This window comes from Eschrichtius robustus, chromosome 7, assembly GCF_028021215.1.
Source record: "Eschrichtius robustus isolate mEscRob2 chromosome 7, mEscRob2.pri, whole genome shotgun sequence".
NCBI classification, from domain to species: domain Eukaryota; kingdom Metazoa; phylum Chordata; class Mammalia; order Artiodactyla; family Eschrichtiidae; genus Eschrichtius; species Eschrichtius robustus.
Genome location: NC_090830.1, coordinates 3,895,433 through 3,923,389, shown reverse-complemented (window position 1 = coordinate 3,923,389; position 27,957 = coordinate 3,895,433). Strand labels below are relative to the sequence as shown.

The window sequence follows — 27,957 nt, the reverse complement described above, 5'->3', positions numbered from 1 at the left end:
CCCCAACCTTCAACACCAAAAGAGAACAGAAGAAATTCAGTGGACACACAACGACTGGGGTTCTCATGAATCACTGTGCATTATTTCTAATGTTCTCAGCTGGGAGGGGCTGTTGATTCATGGTAGGGCGTGAAGGGAATGAGAGCCACAGGGCCTGGTATTTTCAGAACCGTGGGCAGATTAAGCAAAAACTACTAAAAACAATGAAGCACACGTAGTTTGATTGTGGGGTCTAAGATGACACCACTCCCTAATTCTACCTTCGAAACCATTTCTTCAGGCAGGCAGTGTGTACCAGGCTCATCACATGCGTGAGGCAGGCATGATCACCCCCATTTCGCGTGTGACGAAACAGGTTACTGGACCAAGGTAATTCATCTGGAAGGCGGCAGAGCTTGGGGCCCAAACCCCGCTCTGAACTCTAAAGCAGAGTTCTCCCACCGGATCCTGAGCAAACTTCAGAGGGGCTGGCTTCACACTCCTCCATCCACAAGCGCCTAGCGCGCCCTTGGCATTCGGAAGGTCAACTGACTAAACACAGAAAACAGTGAGCCATATACGCTCGCCCAGTGGACGCTATATCTCTTTGTAAACCTTGCACAGGGTGAGACGGACAACAGAGAGCTCAGTGGGCCTGATGGACCTCAAGAGGCTACACCTAACCATCTCCACGTTTGAAACAATTTCCATTGCTCTGAAAGCACCATACTTGGTGTTTAAAAAGGAAACGAAAAAAGTTTAAAATCTGACATCTTCTTCCAACCCTGGAAATGTTGACTAAACAGATGCTGTTTTCCCTCCAACTGTTTTCGATGCCCAACTCCAAAAAAACTGGTCAACCTTGCAGGGACCGAGAAAGAAAGCAGATGTGAAGAGGTGCTTACAGCGACGAGTCCATTTTTAGCTAACCCTTTAAAACTCAGGTTCTGCAAGACCAAGCAGTAATTGAAAGAACGAAGAGTAACGCACAGAGAATGAGGAGAGTTTCCAGCATTTCGGACACAAAGACCTCAGTGGGAAAAGCATCACTTACGAGGAAAAAATAGCAAAACATGTACATATTCAACTAACACCTGTATTCTATAAACATTACCTGTGTGGCATGTCTTCTACCTGAACGTATTGTGTTAGAGGGAGTACAATCTACGGTTAAGACATTATCCTTGCCCTAAAATAGTTTATGAACACGAAGCTTAAATGACATCTACTGGTTTTAGAAAAATGAACTGCAGTCTTAAAACCTTTAAACCACTTGCATAGCTTTTTAAAAATATTAGCTGTGTTTTCCTCTGTTTTCAATTGCTGTCTTTTTTATTTGAAAGAGCCCCCTTCGGCCTTTTTTTAGCGTTATGCTTCTGCCTTGAAGCAAATTAAAACAATAAAGGATGCAATCTAATGTTGAAAAACCTCTTGCCCCCCGAGCAGCAGTTGTCGCAGAATATCAATCTGAGCAAAGGTAAGGTTCTCATTGGCTTAGAGGAAAATACTCATATACAGACAGATGGCCTAACACCGTCAATATCTGATTAGGTATTTCCTATAAGAATACAGATTCAACTAGTAATGAAATCTATGAAAAGCTCTCAATTTGAAAAGGCTTTTTCCTCTCAAGAGCCATACCCTAAGGAAAATTTGATGGTTAAAGCTGTCGTTACCAGAACTCAAGCGAGGTCCCTGGGTTATGCTAACCCATTGGGAAAATGTCAAGCCATCCTGAGCTCTAACTCTGCCAAAGACTCACAGCTTTCATCATCCCCCAAAGACAGACCTGGAACAAATGGCTCTGCTGCCTGCTTTGTTCTGCCATCTCTCGGGCGACAGGCAATCTAGGGGCAGGGCATGGAGTTTCTGAACAGAATACTGGAAATAGAAAATCTGGTTCTTCCTTGGAACAAAGGAACCACCAATAATAAGAAAAGCACAGAGAAAAATACAGAAACAACCCCCGCCAAAGCAATTATGAGATGAGAATTAAGATGGGCAAGGAGAAGGGGGCAGAGCAGGGCAAGAGAACTTGAGGAACTAATAGCCATAGCGTTTGCCTCATAACAGTTTGCCTGAGAAAAATTCAGAAACCGTTTCTGTTTTAAATAGATACCATGTATATTTTCAAGCCATCTGGCCCCCATAGGACTGGAACCAACACCCTGAATCCACCTGCCTATTTTATTTTATTATTTTCTGCATTTGGCCGCGCCTTACAGCACGCGGGATCTTAGTTCCCTGACCAGGGATCCAACCGTGCCCCCTTCGGTGGAAGCACGGCGTCCTAACCACTGGACCGCCAGGGAATTCCCTCCACCTGCCTATTTTAAAGCTGTAGCCCATGACACCATAAACAAAAACCCTAAAAGGAAGCCTGGTTTCGGCTGACCCAGGACCTATCAAAAGAACTAAACTCCAGTTTCATCTCTGAGTAGCATCTTCAACATGGGCATAAAATTCAAGACATGATTTTAAATTTCTAACCAAAGGTCTTAACACTTTATGAACAATTTTTAATCTTTCAATTAGGTCAGAGATCCTGAACTAGAACAAAAGTCACTCAACCTAAGAAGTAAATAGTCAAGCAAATTCTATTAGTGTGTTTGAAAAAAATTCATGTGTTTGCCTTCAAAATATCTAAAGCAAAATGCTTAAGTAGATTAAAATTTGTTTCCAAAATCAGAATTTTCTGTAAGTATACTTCTTATAAAGTCAATCTCAAAGATTATGGAAGAGTTTTGGAACTCTTACCTGTGCAATATATTGTTAACATTAACGACAAAAAACCTTATAGAATGGAAATTATATTATATAACCGATGATCCACTGGCAGCACATTTTCAATGGAATTAGGGTTACGTAAATAAAGATTTGTTCCTCAGGATTCAGCACGAAAAATATATTAACATAAGTGAAAAAGCTATAAGCAAAAATACAACTACAAACCTGTAAAATTCCAAGTACTCAAACATGAGCATTTTTTGACTGTATCCACTCACATATGGAGTCCCAAAGCCAATTTCCAGCCCATTAAAAACCGCAAGTATAGCGTTAAGCTGATCTAAAAACAGGCAAGCCTTAAGCATCAGTGAATTACCAATAATTGTTGTCTTTCTCATAATTTACAAAAGCTTTCTGGAGCCACTTCAGTAAACCAGGCTTCTTATATCAGAGATTCAAGGACTCTTCACTGAATGGCTTTTCTTCTGGGCAAAATTCTCTCCAGCAGGTAAAGGCACCACCGCAGGTGCACATGGATGAGTCAGGCCGCCCACCCAGCACACAGCAGGCGTGCCAAATCCCAGGCTGGGCGAAGTGTGTTTGCAAGTGTGTCTGGGCCTGTTGTCAATCCAGCAAGTGCCAAATGAGGCATGCCTTCTGGCCACCAGCCCCGGGACCCAGCTTTCTCAGTGCAACTTGAGGATAAACCCAAGATGCCCCCACCTCTGTTTTCACTAGTCAACACTAATCATTCTCTCTGTGTACGACCCACAGTTCTGCAACCAACATCCCTGGTTTATTGACAACCACCAAGGACTAGAGCCATTTGCACTGGACCAAGTAAAGCCCACCATAGGACACTGACCACATTAAGTCATTGGACTGTCAAAAACAATTACAGTAAATCCCCTACACACGAACCTTCAAGCTGCAAGCTTTCAAAGATGCGAACGTGCGTTCGACACATCCAATCACGTACGTTAGTTCATGTGTCTGGCGTACATTGTCATGTGTGTGCATCCTCTACGAGTGGTTGTGCTTTTGTGTACTTTATTGTAAGTACTGTATAGCGTGCAGTAGTACAGTATCTTTATTTCAAGCCCAGGATGTCCGGAAGCAAGTGTAAAAGCAGTAGTGATGTAGCTAGTACTACTGTACTTTTCAAGGTACTGAACTGTAAGATTAAAAATGTTTTCTTTTTTGTGTTTGTTTTTTATGTATTAATATTATTTGTGTGACAGTACTATATAGATGATTGTGTTAGTTGGGTACCTAGGCTAACTATGTTGGACTAACGAACAAATTGGACTTACAGACGCGCTCTCGGAACAGAACTCGTTTGTATGTAGAGGACCTACTGTATCACGCAGTTAACATGGCCTTTGAAAAAAAGTTCAGAACTCTTCTCTCACAACACTGAGTCTCTTAACCAACTCTGAACCGTTCTGCTGAGCAGAAAGCCAGCCTCCCACCTCAATCTCAGTGCCTCACCACTAAATGCCTCCTGGGCCCACACTTATGCCCACCTCCTTCCCCCTTCTGTTACTGGTACTATTATTCTCATTCAACACACATCTCATCAGTTACCAAATGGCATTAAGTCAGCCTCCAGAACAGCTGTCAAATATACCCTGTGCTTTCTGTGCTCTAGTTCAAGTCTTTTATTCCTTTTCACCGGGCCACCGCCAAAGCCTCCTAATGGATCCCCCCAGGTCCAGTGTAGATCATGCTAGACTAAACTAATAGAGTTTTCTATTTATTCAACACCCGCTCAAAACCTTGCAATAGCTCCCTACTACCTGCAGAGTAAGTCCAAACTCACTGGTATGACGTTCAACTCCTCCCATGATCCAGTCCCCGTGCAAGTTTCCCATGCTTTCCTCAAGCTACTTTCACACTCAGCCCAAGTGACAGTCTAAGGTTTATAAACATCAATGCCTTCAGGGTCCAGGTATCTGGCAAACAAAGAATGATGGGTCTCGGCACAGAGAGTGGTGGTAACTGCAGTTAGAGGCACAGCTCGTGTCTTTTTCTAAAGACTCTTTCCCTGGAAAAACACATTTTAAAAAATGAAGCCTATCATCCCAGGCAAACGTGTGTGCAGACCACTCCAGCCCGGGGGCTTCCAGACCGCAAGTCCCACCGGTCACACAGGACTACGCTAACACAAGCCGCTGCCCCCCCGAGCCCACAGCCCTGGTCACACTGCCCTCTGCCTACAGTACCTGGACCCCTCCCTCCAACTTTCTGAAACTCCCACAGCTCGTCCACATACGTCCTCAGCATCAATGTATACTCCCCGTTCTTCAGCTGGGATGAGGGCAGTGTACTTCCGGTGCATCTCCACATCTTGTTCATGGTGGTTTCGCATCCTTTCTATGAGTTACTTCAAAAAGCAGCCAATACTTCAAGGCACTAGTTACTATGTAGCAAGCCCTTTATGCACATCAGTGCACTTAATATTCCTAACTCTGTGGTACATACTACCATCTGCATTTTACACATTATGAAGCCACAGCTTAGAGAAATGAGGTAAGCTGCCCAGAGTCACACAGCTGGTTAACAGGTAGATCCTGGCTTAAAATACAGGCTTCTGGCTTCAAAGCCTCTATTCTTATCCCTGACATGTGCTGCCACCCTTGAGCGCCTGGGTACACTCTCAATCACCCTTACAGCACTGTGAGCTCTATGAACAGCAGTGACCAGGACTGGCTCAACTCTACCCCAGAGCATCTAGAAAAATGTCTTATCTATGCAAATACTGACTGGATGAATGGTAATGACCTCACTTCCTACAGACTCTTTCCCCCTAGATTAAGCCTCAGGATGAGCAAAATAACCAGGCAAGTAGAAAGGATACCACTGGTGTGTATATATATATATATATATATATATATATATATATATACATGGCCCCAAATCAAGAAATATAACATCGCCAGCACCCCAAAGCCCAGTGCATCCCTTCCAGATCACACCCTCTATCCCCTAGAGGTAACCGCTCTCCTGATTCTTATGGTATTCACTTCTTTGCATCTTTTGTCTTAAAAGATTTTACTATTATTTCTAAACATTAGTTTTTGCTTGATTTTATATTCTTTTTTGTCTAGCACCTTCTGCTAAATGAAATTGTGATTTCATTCACCCCTGTTATTGAGTATAACTGAGGTGTGTATTTTTATTGCCTGATAATATCCCATTGGATGAGTATGTCAAAATTTATCCACTCTACAGATGATGGATATTTAGGTCATTTCTAGTTTTTCACTATTATGAACAATGTCACAAAGAACATTCTTCTACACATCTGGTGCACACGTGCAAACATTAGAAGATATACCTAGGGGTGGAACTGCTGGGTTAAAGACAATGAGTATTTCCAACTCCATTAGGTAATGCCAAATTATTTTTAAAATGGTTGAAACCATTTCCATTCTCTGACAGAATGCATGGGGGATTCTCTAGTAATATCTTTCTTTCTGTGGTTTATTTCACCTTTCCTGATTACTAATTGGGTTGTGTACCTTTCCATATGGTTACTGGCCGTTTAGCTACCTGTTTATATGAAGAGCCAGTTCAAGTCTCTAGCCATTTCTCCTTGGGGTTGTCTGTTTTTCTTGCTGATTTGTAGTTTTGTGTTGGTTACACACGTTGAAAATACCTTCCTCCACTCTGTGGCTTGTCCTTGCATTCTCTCTACGTGATTTCCTGTGTCTTTGGTCTTCTTCTCCAGGCATTAATTAATTAATAACAACACTCTCAAATTTATATCTTTAGCCCAGACTTCTCTTGTTGAGAGAACCTGCCTATTTGTTACCTACATTTGGATGTCTAGACATCTCAACTGCACTTCTGACCTTGCCACTCCAAGTCTACTCCACTTGCCATCTTTTCCACCTTAAATGGTGGGAAAGAACTCTATTCTTCCAGTCACTGAGGCCAAAACCAAAGTCTTCCATGATCCTGTCTTTGACTCACACCCACTTCTAATCTCTCCTAAAATCCCGTAGGATAGTCCCTCAAAATGCACCCAAAATTCAATAAAATTTTATTTGTAGGTGAAACTTGTGGCCTAGGGTGATGGTACCTTCCTCCAGAAAATTCCATTTTCTTCTGCCAGGCACCAGAAGTCTGGGTCTACCTTAAGCCAAAACCAAAGCTAGCTCTCTAGCTCACCCAGATGATGCAAAACTGGTTCACTCTTGTCCTGAGTGTGTAGCTCTTCATGATTCCAGCTTAAAGTGGGGGTGATTTTTCTTTGTCCTCACCTTTGGCCAGCCCCGAGCTCTGACTTCTGTAACCCCAGCTCCACACAACTGTCAAAAGCACAATTCAGTTTCTTGGCTGTTCTGTAACGAATAAATAGCAAATGTGCTCAGGACAAAAGGAGCCTTGGGTGCTGGGTCTCCTCTCAATTCCTACCCTCCCCAGACCTCCAACAGTTCTTCACGATCTTGTTAGTTCTTTCATTTATCCTCGGTGAGGTTTGCCTGAACTGTCGAACCTGTCATTTTCTAAAGGGAAAGGCATATATAACTTTTGCAAGGGAAAAAAATAGGTAGGCCCTTCCAGAAAATTAATTATTTTATGTTATTTTCTTGTCAGCATCCTCGACACCAAGGACAAGCTCTCACCTCTGAGCGGAGGGCTCCAGTACACGGGGCTTCCCGTCCACTCACAATACCTAAGGGGCTAAGTCTGAGTTTCCTAGATTCCCAGTAGCATCATGCTGCTTACAGCATTAACACCTTTAAAGAAATCTGGTTAGGAGGGAGGTTTAAAAAACATGCTCCACAAATAAGATAAAGAAGTCCTTTAGCCTCTAGAGTTAACCTGCAAAAAAAAAAATCCGTTTCGTAAAAACTAGCTTTTTCTTCTTTGAGGAATAGGGAGTATTTAGCCCAAAGAAAGAAGTCACTCTAAGCTGAGACCTTACTGTAAATTAAAGTAAAAAGCCCCATCTTTCTTATCCAGCTTATGAATAAAGAGGAAAAAGGAAAGTAAAGATAATTAGCAGCAGGATATAACTCTGTATTTTAAGGTAATTACTAACTGGGCTGAGTGTAAACTGTTTTGAAAATGAAAAAAAATTTACCCAAGAAATGCAAAACGTTGCAACATTTATAACTGTAAAATTTTGAAATCATTTGAAAAGTGTTTCCAGTGATCGCTCAAGTCCATCTACAGTGGAGCCAAGTATCCTTCAAACACCAAGATTCACCTTTGCAATTAGAAATAACAATGCTTACCCCTACCCTGGTGAAGAAAGCAACCTCTCACCCAGCTTCACCTCATTATTTTTAATTTCCTTTTCCTTCTACCTTTATTTCCTACCCGCGCTTTCCCGTATTTCGTCAAAGAAGTCAGCCTGGGAGGCTTCTAAGCCCTTGCCCTTGCCCTTGCCCTTACACTTTGCGGAGGTTGGCACATTAACTCCGGCCGTAACGACAACACACATGCACACACTTTGAAAAAAAACTCAGTGATTTCTGCAGACTAAAGAACTGCATCAAATTTAGTGTATTTTCTAATCACAACGCAAATTATGTTAGACTGAGAGATTTCTGGCATGCTGCTAACAGGAAAGTTTTGGCTTATAATTTGCCCTCTGGCGGTTGCAGCATTTAAAATGCAATGAAAACATCCCAGAAGCGCTTTGCAGATGTATTATGAACACAATGTATAAGCCCCTTGCTCCGTGAAAAGAAACAAAGAACACACAAAGCTGAGGTTCAGATAATTTGGAATGAAAAACAACAACAAGAAGAAAACCCAACTTTGCCCCAAATGTCTGTTAGCTATTAGGTGATAGCCAATTTTTCTGCTCAGCATTAATAGCCCTGAGAAACTAAAAGCCAAGAGGGCCACTGGTCGAGCCAGCTTAATGAAGAACGTATCTCAAGGTCTCTTCTCCCCTGCCATCAGGGAACAAGTTTTCACCTGAATGGATGCAACGGCAGTGTTAGCCTTGGTGCCTTTAAAATGAACTAAACAGAGTTTCATACATATTTATCACCCTGACATGTGATTTTGCTGCCTGAACAAACAAAATCACTGCACTGCCGTCTTAGTGACTTGGAGAACTTGAGGTAAAAAAAGGGAGCCTCACGGATGGACCTAGAGTCTGTCATATAGAGTGAAGTAAGTCAGCAAGAGAAAAACAAATACCGTATGCTAACACACATATATGGAATCTAAAAAAACGGTACTGATGAACCTAGTGGCCGGACAGGAATACAGACACAGACGTAGAGAATGGACTTGAGGACACAGGGGAAGCTGCGATGAAGTGAGAGAGTAGCATTGATATATATACACTACCAAATGTAAAACAGATAGCTAGTGGGAAGCAGCCACATAGCACAGGGAGATCAGCTCGGTGCTTTGTGACGACACAGAGTGGGGGGACAGGGAGGGTGGGAGGGAGACGCAAGAGGGAGGAGATATGGGGATATATGTATACGTATAGCTGATTCACTGTTATAAGGCAGAAACTAACACAACACTGTAAAGCAATTATACGCCAATAAAGATATTAAACAAACAAAAAAAAGGCAGCCTCAGATTCTGGTGTACAGGCTTGAGAAGGGAACAGGGGGTCTACACTCACTTCTAATGCCTGCGGACACTCCTGCTGCCCAGAGACACAGCCTTGCAGGGGCTAGGGAAGTGCACGCTGCAGAAAAATCCTGCATCCATTCACTTGGTATTGGAAGAAGAAACTACTTCTCCAGACTGAGGGCAGGAGAGGGAGAAGGAAAATGAAGGTAAGCCTTTGCCTAGATGAACAGGCAGATTTGGGGGCTTACTGAAATCTTTCCTCTCAGTTTCATTCCGAACTGCTCGGCAATACATCATTTGGTACTGGCGGCTTCAGCAGTGGTTTCTGCCCACAACTTCCTTCCTTCCCTCCATATATCATCTTTCCATAGATGCTAGGAAACTGCAACTACTTTAATTCCAGGAGGCATTTTCACCTCAGGGACCAAGTCAATAACAGTAAAAATAAGTCATGCCACTTAACAAGAAATCCAGAAAACCTTTATTCGTAAGTGCTTTCAATCATCAATAAGAATGTGCCTCCCCCATAAGAAAATGAGTACAATAATTTCTATTATAGCTATAGTGGCATTATTTTCTGAGGACCAGATCCAATTTCAAGTGTGAATCAAAAGAACAAAACTACAAACCTATCTGTTATTTTAAGGTCTAAAATTTGAATACTGGATTAGAGTGAAAAGATTCAGAGATACATATAATACCTAGTACTCTTATCTCACTCCTGTTCCTGCCTTTTAAAAAAAAGATTAAAAAAAAACATTCATTACCTTTTGGCAGTGCTATTGGTTGAGAAGAGTGTAGGCCACAACTGAACAGGGCTTCCCAAGAGCAGGAAGTGAACCTGATGCCTTGGGCTTACAAAAAACTGAGGAGAAAATCCACGAGTGCTAAAACCACTATCAATCTCAGCAACAACAGATCTTCCAGTTGGCACTGGTGATGGGTGGTTAGTGGTTAACAGTTAGGCAGCGGAATTAAGGATTTTTTTTTTTTAAGTTTTAAGACTGAGGGGCCAATGGAATGAATCATATCAAGAGTGACAAGACAGTTAAGCCAATCATTAGAGCATTCTGTTTATGCTAGCTCTTAACGATTTGGGCAGTCCAGAATCTTCCATCACTGCAAAATGAGCCTGACTTTGCAAGGAGCTCCCGTGCATTGCTGTCCATGACAAACAGATGCAACTATGATAATGAAACCGAGTAGGACCCTTCAGGGCCTTACCAGGGAGAGAACGCCATCCTACCCCTGTCCCTGTTGCAACCCCTGCCTCTTGGTTTGTAGAAAAGCTTTAGCCTCCTTGGCCTTCTCTGAGTTCCAAAGAGCAAATTTAATCAGAGAAGTGAGAAAACAGTCAAGCAAGACAGAATAATAATAGTTTAGCCATAAAACAAAGTCAAGGACCTTTAGTTCCTCTTCAAGGGCTATAAATAATATCCTAAGCCATATCCTTGAGTTGTTTTGCAGATACTAAAACCCCCACCAGGTAGAAGACGTTAGCTGCATGCTGACCACCAGCACACATAGACCCCAGACCGGTTGGAACCAGAAGGTTGATGACTGAGATTCCTGAAACATCACCATTACCTCACCATCAACCAACCAGAGAATTGTGCACAAGCTGATCATGCACCTTGTAACCCTCTCCCTTCACATTGTCTTTAAAAACCCTTCCCTAAAAGCCATCGGGGAGTTCAGGTCTTTTGAGCATAAGCTGCCTGTTCTCCTTGCTTGGTGCCCTACAATAAACGCTGTACTTTCCTTCACCACAACCCGGTATCAGTGGACTAGCTTTTTTGTGCATCAGGTAAGCAGACTAAAGTTTGGTTCAGTAGCAACTGCAGGACTGTGAGCTCTAAAAGTGAGTGACACAGAAGGAGGTTTTAAAAGGTAAGGACAGGGCTTCCCTGGTGGCGCAGTGGTTGGGAATCCACCTGCCAATGCAGGGGACATGGGTTCGAGCCCTGGTCCGGGAAGATCCCATATGCCGTGGAGCAACTAAGCCCACGCGCCACAAGTACTGAGCCTGCGCTCTAGAGCCCGTGAGCCACAACTACTGAGCCCACGTGCCACAACTACCGAACCCTGTGCACCTAGAGCCCGTGCTCTGCAACAAGAGAAGCCACCGCAATGAGAAGCCTGCACACCGCAACAAGGAGTGGCCCCTGCTCGCCTCAACTAGAGAAAGCCCACGCGCAGTAACGAAGACCCAACGCAGCCAAAAATAAATAAATTAAATAAATAAATTTATGGAAAAAAAAAAGGTAAGGACAAAACAGGCATCAGAATTTTTAAGTTTCCTTTTTAGGAAGTAAGATATTTTCCGATTACAAAAGTAACGCACATTGCTTTCTACAAAATGAGAAGGAAAGGAGCATAAGAAAATTAACATGGGGGGGTGGTGGGATGAACTGGGAGATTGGGATTGACACCTATACACTAATATGTATAAAATAGATAACTAATAAAAACCTGCTGTATAAAAAAAGTTTTATAGACCAAAAAAAAAGAAAATTAACATAACCTATAAGCTCAGCACCCAAGTATAATTACAGCTAACGTTTCAGAGAATAGTCTTTTACACTTTTTTTCTAACATAGATATTATATATCAAATTCTTCTGAAGAGTTTGCTCATAAAACATTTCTTACAAATTTTAATTACAAATTATGATTAAACTAAAACCTCTCTTCAAGGCATTCCAGGGCTGAATTTAGTTCTAATATAGGCTTGGCATTAGACTAGAAGGCTTTTTCAGACAATTTTCACCAATCAGGTCAATCAATCCCATGGTCTGGGCTCAGAAGGATGCAGATCTTTCAGACAAGACTGTTCACAAAATCAAGGTAACTATCTTGCAGATATATACAAAAACAAGGGAGGAAAGCTGCATGCTTTTGTGTGTGTGTTTTTGTTTGTTTCAGGTGGGCTTAACATATTTGGAGACATTTAAGCTATCTTCCAAACTTGATTTTCTAAAAGGGCAAAGGGATTTCCACTCATCTACACTTAAATAAACTTGATTCAGTTTTTAAAGGTATTAGATACCACCTCTATCATAGCAGATGGGAAGGGAGGTATCTCCTCTATAGTAATAATCTCGTTTTGTTCTCAGGACCAAAGAATTCCTTTGAAATGCACATAAAAGCACTGTTCAATCACTATCAGAGAAAACAGCCATAGAACAAATGACAAAACCAAAATTGTTTCATAGATAGCCTCTAAGCAGCCTTTGGGTGAAAAATGCTAAACACTTCCCTGGTGAACAGGTCAATTTACTTCTTTGTCCATCAGTATCACCTGCAACACAGGTTCTCTTAGTAGGTTATCGTAACAAGGTCTTATCCAGAAACAAGCATCCTAGAGAGTCTTATTGAAGTAATTACACAGTTGGAAAAGTCTACTGATACCAATTACTCTAAAAATCTTCCAGATGGAGGTTAGTTCTACCATACTGGGTGGCAGAAGATGTGAGCCTTCAACAAAGGACTGGCTGAAATCCTTCAGGAAAGCCTGGGGGATGGGTACAGTAGGCCTACAGCTCTTCTTCCCTGCACCTATACAAGATCCTTCCAACTGGCCAACAGTAAGAGGGATTTCGGGTATTTACCATAAAGTGGCATGCTGTGATATCTGGCGTCTAAAGTGAGAGATCACCTACCATGCCACAGAATAGACATAGCTCCAGAACTTGCCAGAGACCTCAACCTCAAACTACCTGCCAACCGTGTCCTTTGAAAAGGAAGGACCAGGAGTGGGGAATGAGGAGTTACTTTTTAATGGGTTCAGAGTTTCAGTCTGAAAAAGTTCTGGGGATGGATGCTGGTGATCGTTGCACAACAATGTGAATGTACAATCCTTAATGCCACTGAATTATACACTCAAAAATGGTGGAGAAGGCAAATCTTGTTTTGTTTGTTTATGTTATTTATATTTTACTACAAAAACAAAATATATATACGGCGTAAGCACCAAGCTGAGCTTCATGAGAGATTGTCTCAGAGACATGCTGACCACCCATCTGTCCAGATTCGACAGGTGAGACCACTGATGAGCTACAGGCCCACCTAGAGCTCCCGAAACAACAGACTCGCACCCTCGTACCGGACGCTTTGTTTTGACTGAGGGCAAACATAAGACCCGGCCATGTGAACGCCAGCGCTCCACATGACAGGCTACTTTGGGCAAGAACAGTTTCTTGTGTTGTTCAGTTTGTTTATTATTCAGTATCTTTAGAAAGATCCATGCCCCTCAAAAAGATTTAAGTTTCTAATATATGAAAAATTTTTTCTCTTGACCAAGTAAAACCAATTTCTTTTAATGTAAGAATTGTGAAAAAAATCACTATGTTTTTCCAAGTTATAGCTTTATTTGTAGGATGCTCAGAGCTTAAATTTTAAGTTCAAACGTCCTTATGCCAAGTACATTTCTATAACTAACCTCCTTTTCTGTTGCACACGTCTCTTGTGCTTTCACTCTATTCAGCAGCTTATTTTAAGGGACGTCCACGTCCTTGGAAAGTAGGTGGGTCATGATAATAAGCGAATGAGAGATTAGTTATCAACTACACTCTACAGACCACTCAGAATGAAAATGAGTCTTTACAGAGAAAAGGAGTATAATCTGGCTAGGCTTTGACTGCTTTATAATGTACTTTAATCAGACTCCAAATACCAACGACTATGCAAGTTGAAAACCAAAAAATGTTTCTTGAAGTGTTAAAAATTAGGACACCTGATTACACACTAAACTCAGAAAAGCAAACCATAATCGATTGCATCCTTATATTTCTAGAAGCAACATGCAGAATAATTCATCTAATGCTGCCAAGGTGAGGTAGAGTCAAAGGTCAAACTAACCTTCTTCCTCGTTTTTTGTCTAAATCAGAATACACAGGAATAAAGGAGAAGTTTCAATGCAGAAATTTCACCATAAATCTCTGCTAGACAATAATGCCTGGGTACTTCTATCCCTCACATTCCATCAGCTACCATATAAATCAAATTTTGTACAAGACTGCAATGGTATCTTTATTCAGTAATTAGGTAAGAAAATGAGAAGGAAAGAAAGATGGGGTAAAAGTTGCCTGGACCATTGCATGGTCTTAACCCTAAGGTTTCTGGTCTTCTCTTCTAACATTTCATATGTTAGAAGGTAAGAGAAGAATTTAGGAAGTTTTTTAAAAGCCCCAAATATCCTTTTGTTGTAATCTCACTAAAATATGTATTTCAATCAAATTAATGAGTGAAATTGTTAGTAATACCAGTGAAAAGAAAAATACAAGGACGTATTCCTACCTTTTACAGCCATCTGACAAAATGGTAATAGTGGTCCTCCTTGGAAAATTTTATACCTGCCCACTGTTTTGGACACGCTTTGTTAAAAAATGAAAACTCAATGTCCTACTTATTCTCAAGTTCATATTAAATAAACCGCAAAATATTTGCCCTAAACAAATTTTACTTTTGTACTTTACTAGTAAGCTTCGAGGAAAACCAAACCAAACCAAACTAAACAGGAAGGGGAGGAGGAGAATCTCTGAACTAGAAAAATCAAAACTTCTATATGTTTTGTGTGTTGTCTTCTATACACCATTAGTGATAAATGTTAAGTTTCAACATTTGTTATTTGTTCAGTAACATATTACTCACCCATCTGAACACGATTGTGTAAAATTTTAACTATCACAGATACATATCTTTTTCTCCCCCCAAACTGACATTTCCCTTTGTGTCCTCATATATTCGTGCAAAAGATCCACTTCTGCTTGCCAAAAATGTTTATGTATTCATTACAGATTCAACATTAAAGGAAAAGAAATCTCATATTTGGTGTTAATCCTCATAATTCCAAAATAATGCATACAGCACTTACTCCTGTGCTAAGGCTTCAGGCTTATCAGCAATTTCTTGAAATGCTCAGGGTATAAAATATCTTACCTAAGCAGATGAGCTAGGAACCACAGAACCACAGTCTTGAGTATTACACTGCTGCCATATTTACCAGGTATTTTTAATCTCTAAAGAATTTTAGCTACAATCTCATCAGCAAACGTTTCAAGCGAAGTGCTGTATCAAAGTCATTTTTTTCCTGGAGAAGAAAACAGGCAGGGAAGATGAGAGGGGAGAAAAAGTAATTTACCTGCATCAATTTTCTGGAGAGCTCATTAGTGAGGAACTCTTCTTCCTTCTCGTAATTTACAGCAAGGGTTTCTTTCTCCTTCTGCAAAGCCTGAATTTTCTTGAATAAAGTGTTACTGATGAATTCTTCTTCCTGCTCAGCACGGGCTTGCTGTTAAAATAAAAAAATAAAAGAGAACAAAAAAATATGTTAAGGAAACAGGAATTTACTAATTGAAATATAGTTCTTATTTCTAGAGAGGGCACCCATTTTAATTAGAGCTCTATTTTTAACTGTGAACCAATATACCCCAAGAAGCACAAAACAGAGGAACTGAGTAGCAACCATAAAAGTAAATCTGTTACCCCAAAGGGCCTCCCTGTATTATGCATGGCCCCTCTTCTTAAAGAGATATTCCAAAGAAATTAACAAAGATTGTTTTGCAATTTTTAGAAGCCATCGCAAGTCAATCACCAGAATACAGAAAGCTTCTTCTCGTATAGGGCAGACGGGTCCAGTACTGGGGTATATGCATCAATTCATGACAACTCTCTACAACTCTCCGCATCCCAAAGGTTCAGAGTTCAAATATCTAGGCAACATTTTTACTGAAGCAGAGAAGTACCTCTCGCTTAAAAGTGAAATCGTAAAATCATGTCACCTCTTTAAGATGTTACTGAAAGGGTTTCGATATGCAATTCAAAAAGCAATACAGATAGACATAGATTAATTTACATGTTCATTGAATAGTTGCTGGAAGGAAATACAGCAAACGGCTAAAAAGTAGTTAATTGCAAAGCAGCAAGAATCCAGGGAGTGAAGGGTAAGGATGTATGAGAGTGTCATTTTTCACTTATTTATTTCCCTACTGGGAATTTTCTGGAGGTGAGGGCACGGACAGGCATTACTGAGCATTAAAAACAGAAGAAAAGGGGGTCAGGCGTAATTCAATGGAGATGAAAATATTTTTCTTCAGATCCCTTCCTCCACCCATGTTCTAACAGAATAAACAGAAAAACCAGCCATCCTTGAAGGAAATTAATCTTTTCAGAGAAAGGGTACTTCTTTCAAATGGACTCAACTCTATTTAAAGTACTTTTTAAACTGCAACATTTTGATGTGTTAATCCCCAATAATGCATTCCTGTTTCATCTGCCAAGTCCAGGAAGGGAGAACTGCATCAATTCCAAGCCTCCAGTACCTGTCACTTATAATAATACAAGAGAGCTAGAGGGCAGGAGACAAAAGGGCACCTACATTATACAGTTACCACCTTTTATTGAAAAAGGTCTGACAACCACTCCCAACTCAGCTGGTTTGGATTTCTGTACACACGCACTGACTTCCCCGACACCCAGGCCCCCCTGAGAGCCCTGATTTCTGGGGAGCCCATCCTCCCTGCTCCCCACCACAGCAGCAGAGAGAAGGATGCCAGGGCCTGGAACTGCCTGCCAAGCAAATCTACCAAAGAAAGCCACGTGTACGTAGTTCTTAGACTGAAAAACAGAGCGACGAAGAAAATGGAAACTTCAGGAGGAAGTGTTGCAGTCCAGTCCTTTAAGACAGCATTTGGGATAGGCCGGGAGACGTGAACAGCGAAGAATACGGAAGAACACCTCACTCAGCTAATAAGGTTTTATGACCAGCCAAGCACATCCGGGGAGCAGGCCCTAGGTTCCCAGGCCCTTACACACTCTGTAATTCATTAGCACTTCTCAAGGTCATACCCTTTACTCCATGGTCAAGGGAACACTGCCCAGGACTGGCACTTCCCCTCCAACTTTAAATTAACCTCCAACTCGGCTTCAAAACTCTCAGGCCTCAAGATCTCATCCTAGTGCAATGGGCAGGAATCCAAAGCATTTCTTTCAGGCATATCTGACACACATATCCAAGCCCGCAATCTGTTTGAGCTACCTGTTTTTCTGGTTTTGACTGACAAACTTCTATATGATTTGAATTCTGATTATTCTAAAAGCTACAGGACAAAAAAGGTAGAGAGGGGAACTGGAATGCCTTTGCAGGTGACTGTGCACTTAGATTTCAAAAGGTTTGCCATAAATTCATTTCATTACCAAGTCAGACTCAGCTTCTTGCGTATTACCAGGCATTCCCTATTTTCAATGACTGGGAAATTTACCCACAGGCAGTAACAGAGAACCAGACTCAGAGGCCCAGCAGACTACCTCCCGCTGTGCACAAGGACCCAGAAGTGAGAAGCTGAGAATAAGAGGCCAGGCCCTAAGAGTTTACTCATGAATCTTCCACCTTGGCCCCTCACCCTTCCCATATTTCATCCAATCATTAAGTTACAGGAGCAACAGGTTTCGGTGTAATATAAAACAAAACTCTGTGACAGAAAATAGATTAGTGGCTGCCAGGGGCTGGGAGGGGTGGAGGTGGGAGAACCGGGAATGACTGCTTCTGAGTACAGGGATTCTTCTGGGGTGTCAAAAATGGTGTGGAATTAGACAGTGCTAACAGGATATATAACCTGGTGAATATACTAAAAGCCAGCAAACTGTACACTTGAAAAGGGTGAATTTTATGGTATGTGAATTATAACTAGATTAAGGGAAAAAACTCTAATACTTAACAGGGTCCTGTATTTCACAGAGCACTGGGTTTCCTTTGCAGTTCTTCCCAGGGAAAGTAGCAAATTTATTATAAAAAGAATTGGGAGGACTTCCCTGGTGGGCCAGTGGTTGAGACTCCACGCTTCCACTGCAGGGGGCGTGGGTTCGATCCCTGGTCAGGGAACTAAGGTCCCACATACATGCCTCGCGGCCCGGCCAAAAAATAAAATAAATAAAATAAAAAGGATTCGGAGAGGGTGATGTTCGAGCTAGATCTGCTCTGAAAGTGCCTTCCAAAGTGAGTGATGGTGTGAGAGACTCAAGCTTTAGCCAACAAAATTCTTCACCATTTTAGAGTAGCCACTTATTTCCAGGCAAAGCCCATTCATAGAAAACTCCACTCTCAGGACCCACCACCAGCGTGAGGAACTGCTCTGTGGAAGCTAGTTAAAGCCTCTCTAGCTTAACAAGGGGTTAAGCAGGCCTGGCACAGATTTTGTTCAAGGCTTCCTTTGCTAAGGTTTAGCATGGGGACTGTCACTCTGGCTCCCACTGTCATCCCAGAGAAAAACCACACATCTGGAGGGCAAGACTCCAGGCCCCCGAAACATATAAGCCCAGTTCACCCTTTTTCCAACTGGTCACGGGGCACTGTTAGAAATTAACACGTAAATGAGGACAAAATACAAGGTGCTGTATCCAATACAGCCCCAGAGAAAATTGCTTAAAAGACCAGCTCCAGGGGCTTCCCTGGTGGCGCAGTGGTTAAGAATCCGCCTGCCAATGCAGGGGACACAGGTTTGATCCCTAGTCCGGGAAGATCCCACACGCCTCGGAGCAACGAAGCCTGTGCGCCACAACTACTGAGCCTGTGCTCTAGAGCCCGTGAGCCACAACTACTGAAGCCCGCGTGCCTAGAGCCCGTGCTCTGCAACAAGAGAAGCCACTGCAATGAGAAGCCCGTGCACCACAACGAAGAGTAGCCCCTGCCTGCTGCAACTAGAAAGCCCAAGCGCAGCAACGAAGACCCAATGCAGCCAAAAATAAATTAAAAAATTAAATCTTTAAAAGACCAGCTCTAGTGTACTGACAACCGTGGGTAAACGTGATCATCAGAGTAGGCACCATGCATCACAGACAAGCAGGAAGCATCCATTTGGAATTCTCCTGCAGATTTCTTCCCATTCTTTGTGCATTATCTTCTCAATCTTAATCTTAAATCCTGGCTTTTTCTTCCCCTAAACTCCAAAACAGGCCTTTTTATTTAGGCCGTAAAACAAATTACCTTCCCAATTTATTTCCCCCAAGCCAAGAGCTAGGTAGACAACGGCCTAGGAGCAAAACAGGCCACGTGCCATTTGCAAGGAACTAGGGGTCAGGCAGGTAGACAGAGCAAAGATAAAACAGGCTAACATGGAATCTCATCAGTTTTATCAATCTATTTCCCTTTTATCTGCAATGCTTTAAAATCTCAGCATACCTAAACAAACGCAAAAATAAAACTATATTTCCAAAGCTAAAATTTATTTTAAAATTTAAAATCAAGGTTTGCCTGTAATTCCATAAACTCTCAAAAGAAAATGTGAACCAAAAAATTAGGAACTCTTTGTTTTGCATATGTTTGTAGAGTTGAAGATTGGGAAAATCTGGGGGGAAATTTTTAAAAACCTGTGATTACAGATATAGAGAACAAACTAGTGGTTACCAGTGGGGAGAGGGAAAGGGGGAAGGGGTATTAGAGGAGTAGGGAAGTAAGAGGTACAAACAATTAGATATAAAATAAGCTACAAGGATGTATTGTACAACATGGGGAATATAGCCAATATTTTATAATAACTATAAATGGAGTATAACTTTTTTAAATTGTGAATTACTATATTGTACACCTGTAACTTATATAATATTGAACAGCAACTATAGTTCAATTAAAAATGTGATTATATTTTCATATTCAATAAGGTTCTAACTGCTATGTTCAGAAGCAGAGTGAATGTTGGTATAACCTTATTCACTTATCAGTGTCTGCTACTTTGACCCTCATCCAGCAGGGATCACTTGATGTCTAGAGTGATGTGAGGCCTAGAGTACAAAGCAAGTCTCCATCACTCTTCCCCGATCCTCCAAGAGTCCAATTAAAAAAAAAAAAAGGAAAGGGAGAGTGGAGAGAGACAGGAGCAATTTACCAAGTCCTCTGGGAAACACACACACACACACACACACACACACACACTTAGAAAAAATTCTTTTCTCTTGAGTCACCACATATTGAGGCAACCATACTCTAGGTGAGCACAATTTTGATGCGGAAATCATTCTCACCCACTGCTATCATGACTGGGGCACAAATTTGATAGGAGATTCCCATGTGATTGTTTAGTGCTTCTGTTCTTTACCAGTGGTATTTTGGAGATCAAGGGTTAGTACAGAAAGGAGAATTCAAAAACTCTCAACAATAGCACTGCTGAAAATTCAAGTACCCAAGACCAAAATTATGTAAAATGATGCAACTCATCATCTGTCAAGAATAAAAAAAAGGACAGTTTCCAAAGCAAAAAAATATAGGCACTATTTCATAGCAGGCGTGGGTAAAGGATATAATCAAGAGAAAGTTCAAGTGCCTACCAAGATAACACATTTGCATTTGTTTTAAAAAATTACTTTTAAGTTGAATGCTGACTTGCTTTAATAACAAAAAATCATAATAAATAATAAGATACCTTGAAGCTCTAATGCTTAAGAATCCAGGCAGGCTCTATTTATTATTTTAATTATTTAAATTCCTTAAATTTAGGAACCTATTTAAATGTATTATTCTAATTATTTAAACTTATTATCCTGTTGCTTAGTCGCTTACAATACAAATTTTAACGATCTTAACACCTCAGTTTGAAAGAGCATCTGAAACCAAACTGTCAGGATAGCAGAAACCACCCAGCACCAAGCCAGGCAACCGAGTAACATTTGGTTCTTTTCTCTGCTGTCATATTTATTAATTGCATCACTGCCCACATCAATTGTTCTGGGAGATGCTCGGCGTTCAGTAGAGCTCATGACTGATGGCTGGCACCTCTTGTAGGATTCGCTTGAACATCGGTCATACCCCTGGGTTTATCAACACAAACCACTATGGTGCAGTGGTCCTGCACTGGCTAACACTTTAAGTGCCAGTACTGCAGGGGTGGGTGACAAGTGATACATGTGACAAGCCCAAAGTGCACACCTACGTTTCTTCTATTAGAAGAACTAGGGAAATAAAACAGCAAAAATGTGACTTAAAAAAAAAAAAAAAAAAAGAACTAGGGAGGTGATGTCAATTACATGCCTAAGTATTACAGCTCTCTATTTCGTGTGTGAAAGCACCAGGTAATTTTGTGCTTCCTTCACACTGCGTACCAGCCTGCAGTAAAAGCAATTAATAGCTGATGGATGAAGGCACTTATATTATTTATTTCCTTCCAGTATTGCCAGCAAATCACTAAGTACACAGGGGCCAGAAAAGAATCATTATTAGCCCTCACAACTGGGCTGTTCTGCCCCAGACACTACGCCCAGGCCACTGTTCCAGGGCTGGAGGGCAAGAGAGCAAACGGCAACAAAGGGTGACTTTCAGGACAAGAAAAACTCAGAGAATCTCGATGTTAAAAAGGACCCTGGGCTTCCCTGGTGGCGCAGTGGTTGGGAGTCTGCCTGCTAGTGCAGGGGACACGGGTTCGAGCCCTGCTCTGGGAAGATCCCACATGCCGCGGAGCGGCTGGGCCCGTGAGCCACAATTACTGAGCCTGCGTGTCTGGAGCCTGTGCTCCGCAGCGGGAGAGGCCGCGATGGTGAGAGGCCCGCGCACAGCGATGAAGAGTGGCCCCCGCTTGCCGCGACTGGAGGGAGCCCTCACACAGAGACGGGGACCCAACATAGCCATAAATTAAAAATAAATAAATAAAAAAATAAATAAAAATTTTAAAAAAAATCTAAAAAAAAAAAAAAAAAGGACCCTAATGGTTACCGAGTTTCATCAAGCTACAGCGCCTCTCAAACCAGCTTCAGTGACAGACCAGTCCTCACCACCAATCTGCAGGGAACAACACATCCCTCTGTGCACGTCCTATTAGACATGACCAGAACACAGCTCCACAGACATGCCTCGCCCCATGAATTCAACAACACCCAAACTGGTCCACGCCTGGCTCAGGAAGATAAGTCCACTGGTCACGTGCCTGGATACAGAGCAATGAGAAATTGCTAGAGAAGCTGCTAAATGTTTGCATGGATTATGGATTAAGAATTTATCTCCCGGTGACAAAGAGTACAGGTCCACAGGCCAAACTCTGAAGAGTGTGGCTGGCGGGGGCGGCTGCATATACACCATCAGACTCTGGGGTCAGGCCGCCTGGTCTGCAAGGTGCCTATGGCCACCTCCAGCTGTGTGACCCCCAGGGGAGCCATGGGACCTCTCTGAGCCATTGCTTTCTCCTCCCTAAAGTGAAAATAATGGCACCTCCTTCTGGGTTGGTTATGAAGATAAAGTAACATAATTCACATCAAGAGCTTATCTTAGTACCTCACATGAGTAAGCACTCAAGAGATATTTACAAAAAAGCTTGAGGAGGGGGCATGTACAGGATGATTCATGAGAAAACAGTGAAATCTTACAGAATCTCCATTTAGCTAAAAGGAGAAATGGACAGAATTATGGCACATCCACGGGGCGGGGGGGGAGGGGGAACATAGTGGAACCATTTTTTAAAAAAATATGGTTTGTATGTACTGTCATAAAAAGACGTCTAGCAAGAAATGGCCAAGTGAAATAGCGAAGGCAAAGGTGGAAGGGCCCCATGTTGAGTTCCCAAACAAAAACCACACATCAGGGACACAAACCACTACGCATCAGTTAACAGAAACTATCTGTTTACGATTCCACGCGCAGACACCAACTACCCTATCCTCACGATAAGCAAAGGCTTCAGACATTCAAAGTCTCATAAACTATAAAATAATTTTACCTAAAACATGCACAAAGAAATAAGAGGATCGCAAATGTGAAAGACATCAATCGACACAGGAAGGAAAATGAAAAGATGTAACACACAACTAACTAAAGACTAGGATGAGTAACAGTAGAGAAAAAGAGAGGGAGCATATTTGAAGAGATGGTGGCTTCAACTCTACAAACATATGCAATCTGAGAATATCCCAAAACTAATCTAATGAAAGACCTGGCGGTCCAGTGGTTAGGACTCGGTGCTTTCACTGCCAGGTCACTGGTCGGGGAACTAAGATCCCAAAAGCCTCAGGGTGCAGCCAAAAATAAATAAATAAACGCAGCTCCTCATCCTGTGTTTGTTTTTGCCGAATCTGCCAACCCTATCTGGTTTCCGCGTCTCTCACCATTACACCAAGTTCAGCTTTGTGGATAGAGCACAATACTCACACCCTTGCCCCTTCTTTAGCAACAGACTGCTGTTCGAGACAGTTTTCAAAAAGTTTCTTTGGTATTTTCTCATTTTTCCTCTCAAAATTCTTCCTCTCCTACTGCAACAGTTACCAGATCCATAGTATACTCAAACTGCTGTTAAGTCCCCACTCCAGTATAACTCCCAAACAACCCTTTCCCCAAAATGAATCATGCCCCCAAATCAGCGACCTTCTTTCCATTACAAAACAAAGCTGTGAGCACCTAGCAGCCCTTTCTTTGCTGAAGAAAGCAATCAGATTGATTGCTAAATTATACTAAAATGTGAAAGACTTTTTTCCTAACCCTGATGATTTTTTTTTTTTTTTTCCTGAGAAGACAGGAGGGCATAATAGGATCCCTGCCTGAGTATTTTCGTTCAGAACAAGTTCGTTCTATCAGTTACCTATTGCTATGTAACAGACCATCCCCAAACATACGTATTATTTGTCATTATTCTATAGGTTGATGGGTGGGTGATTCCTTGGTTGGTTTCATGGCGCTCACTCACGAGGCTGAATTCAGCTGGAGGTTCAGCTGAGCGAGATGATCCAAGATCAAGGGGTAGGAAATAGATTCAAATAGACTCCACGTCTTAATGGGAGGAGCCGTCACATACTGCGCTGGTGATTTTCAAGTGACCACACTCAGCCAGAATACTTCCCTTTTTCACAGTTTCTTCCTTTCTTTTGAAGGCACAGATTTCCTAAAATCTCTCAAGGTTTTTTGGTAACGGATTAGAACGGGAAAGGAGCAACTCTAGAATCTGGTTAGTGTGTGCAGTCAGATCTAAGTGGGAAGACTATCTGCACTGGTAATGACCACCAAATTCAGTACAGTCAGAAGCCTTTTTCTTGTTAAGCTTACATGATATACTTGCTCTCTAAACTCAATTCCTCTCTTGCTGACAGCACTAGAGAATGCAGTCTCCTGGCGAAGTAACAACCCATTTTCCCAATTATCAACACAGGAACGGGTCCTGCAGTATTATCATGGGTAATCTCAGATCTATCAGCAATAAGTAAAAAGAGATCAGACAAAAAATATCGGTGCCTGTCTCAAGCCACACAGATTTGTAAGAACAGGGCTCACAAGCTAGACAGATGCAGAGATATATGGACAGAAATGCAAAGGGAGAAAGGACCACATCAGTGTTGTGTTTATGATTCACATCACTGAATAACTTAAATCCATGATCTTCACGTCGATTAAAAAAAAAAATTAACGGAAGGCTTTCCTTTTTTTTTTTTAACGTCTTTATTGGAGTATAGTTGCTTTACAGTATTGTGTTAGTTGCTGTTGTATAACAAAGTGAATCAGCTATATGTATATATATCTCCCCATATCTCCTCCCTCCTGCATCTCCCTCCCACCCTCCCTATCCCACCCCTCTAGGTGGTCACAAAGCACCGAGCTGATCTCCCTGTGCGATGCAGCTGTTTCCCACTAGCTATCTATTTTACATTTGGTAGCGTATATATGTACATGCCACTCTCTCACTTTGTCCCAGCTTACCCTTCCCCATCCCTGTGTCCTCAAGTCCATTCTCTACTATGTCTGTGTCTTTATTCCCATCCTGCCCCTAGGTTCTTCATGACCATTTTTTTTTTAGATTCCATATATATGTGTTAGCATACGGTATTTGTTTTTCTCTTTCTGACTTACTTCACTCTGTATGACAGACCCTAGGTCCATCCATCTCACTACTAATAACTCAATTTCGTTTCTTTTTATGGCCGAGTAATATTCCATTGTATATATGTGCCACATCTTCTTTATCCATTCATCTGTCGATGGACACTTAGGTTGCTTCCATGTCCTGGCTATTGTAAATAAAGCTGCAATGAACATTGCGTGGACCAACTTTTTTTAAAAGAAATATAGAAATCTATTTTATTTTCCATGCAGTTTCTTTTCTCCTACCATCCTTAAAACACGGTCTTCAAAAGGCATTAAAAATAATAGTGAAACCTATGCTTCCACTCCTAAAATCTTTTCTACTTGTCACACCCACATGCAAAAGGACTTTTTTTTTTTTTAACATCTTTATTGGAGTATAATTGCTTTACAACGGTGTGTTAGTTTCTGCTGTATCACAAAGTGAATCAGCTATACAGAAACATATGTCCCCATATCCCCTCCCTCTTGCGTCTCCCTCCCACCCTCTCTATCCCACCCCTCTAGGTGGTCACAAAGCACCGAGCTGGTCTCCCTGTGCTACGCGGCTGCTTCCTACTAGCTATCTATTTTACATTTGGTAGTGTATATATGTCAATGCCACTCTCTCACTTCATCTCTGCCTACCCTTCCCCCTCCTCGTGTCCTCAAGTCCATTCTCTACGTCTGCGTTGAAGGCTTTTCTTTTATCACATTTAAAGAGCTCCACGGGGCTTCCCTGGTGGCAAAGTGGTTAAGAATCCGCCTGCCAGTGCAGGGGACATGGGTTCGAGCCCTGGTCCGGGAAGATCCCACATGCCGCAGAGCAACCAAGCCCGTGCGCCACAACTACTGAGCCTGCGCTCTAGAGCCCATGAGCCACAACTACTGAGCCTGCATGCTGCAACTACTGAAGCCCGCATGCCTAGAGCCCGTGCTCCGCAACAAGTGGAGCCACCGCAATGAGAAGCCCGCGCACTGCAACGAAGAGTAGCCCCCGCTCACCGCAACTAGAGAAAGCCAAGTCCATACGCAGCAACGAAGACCCAACGCATCCAAAAATAAATAAATAAATATATTAAAAATAAAAATAATAAAAAAATAAAGAGCTCCACGGAAACAGGTAACATTTAACAGGTAAATAATCCCCAGGGCTTATTTTGGCTCAAAAGCCATGGGGGAAGTTATGCATTGCCCTTGGAAGATGTGTCCTTAAAACAGGTCTTGGGGCTTCCCTGGTGGTCCAGTGGTTAAGAATCCGCCTTCCAGTGCAGGGGACACGGGTTCGATCCGTGGTGGGGGAACTAACATCCCACATGCCGCAGAGCAGCTAAGCCCGCAGGCCACAACTGGAGAGAGGCCAGTGCACCGCAACAAAGATCCCTCGTGCTGCAACTAAGACCTGACGCAGCCAAATTAATTAATTAATTAATCTTAAAAAACAAACAAACTGAGGTCTCTATCATTCTCTTTCACAAGTAAACCACCAATGCCACACCCTCCATACCTCTACCTCCACCCAAACACCCTGAGGTTTCTCAACCTGGCGCCAGGGCAGTGACGGAGACCCGGAGAACAGGGATATGAAGTGTCTACAGCTCGACATTCTTGGGAAATGCGTGTTGCTTCTCCGTTGCCACTTGTGCAGAGTCAAGCAAGCTCTACGCCGAAGAATCAATAGGGGGAGCTGTGGGCAAGTGACCTCTACGGAACAGGAAGGCAGGCCAATTCCAGACAGAAAGACTGAGGGATCCGCCCCTCCTCCACTCTTCCCCTCATACAAGACAGTCCCCAAAAATAAGAAATGGTGAAGGAAATGAAAAACGACAAAACAAAACAAAATTTCAAGCAAAGAATGAACTCACTGGCAGTCAATTTCACCCTGAAGGTAAAGTTGACTGCAAATGAATGATTCCAGATTGAATACTGGTCACGCACGATTCATCATATGCCTAACTTGAAGCTTCCCTATATCAGGAAACCTGTGCTTCTAACCACATCTCCACTGTTTCTGACACGGTAGGGGTCAGCCTCATTGCTACTCCCAGAGGCATCGCCCCCATATGCTCCCCCCCCCCCAATAATAAGTTCCCAACCAGAACCGCTGACAAGTAAGAGCAAACTACAGTCGTTAGATTTTTTAAATTTAATTCAACACGCATGACAGAGTATCTCGTACATGGTAACCACTGTGTGGACATGGCAGTGAATAACAGACATTGCCCCCGCCCTGAAGGGGTATATAATTCTTCTAGCAATTAAAGAAAAGTAATGTTTTAATCCATACATACAGCAATTGGCCTTGGAATGATCTTGGCTCTATAAAATAGCCTGAAGAACCAAGGGATTTAAAACGAGATTAAGATGCACAAAAGAAAAAGCTAAGTATTGTATCCACCACGGTACCAGAAGAAATGGTCTGGCACATAAGCACTCATACACCTGTTGAATAATGAGGAGCGTAATCGTATGCAAATATACAAACTTTATATTATGTGTGTATGTATGTGTATATATATTTATTTATAAATGAATATTTAACTCTTTGGACTCTCTTCCTATAATAAATGATAAAGGCAGTCAACGTTAAAGAATTGATTATATTTCTGGCACTGTAGCAGCCTCTTCCATATGGGCTCTCATTTCATCCACACACTGGCTCCACACATTTTAGCCCCATATCATATATGGGGAAACAGGGGCTGAGAATGGTAAAGCAACTTGCCCAAGGATCCAAGCTACTAAGTATCAGGGCTACAATCCTCAACCATGGACTGGTTCCAAAGTGCCTAGTCCTTCTATGTCCTACCCCACCATCCAGGAACAATGTCTTCCACTGGGACAAGGGCTGTAGAACCAAGCTCCAGAAGCCAAACCCACTAACTTGCTACT

General features: G+C 42.1%; 1 protein-coding gene across 1 annotated transcript in view; it reads right to left on the bottom strand.

The window, feature by feature from the left end:
• Positions 1-27,957, bottom strand: part of CCDC6 (coiled-coil domain containing 6) — a 109,226-nt gene that overhangs the window by 38,488 nt on the left and 42,781 nt on the right. Inside the window, exon 2 of the mRNA XM_068547496.1 lies at positions 15,409-15,558. Within this exon, the coding sequence (XP_068403597.1) occupies positions 15,409-15,558 (150 nt within the window). The remainder of the gene's footprint in view (positions 1-15,408; positions 15,559-27,957) is intronic.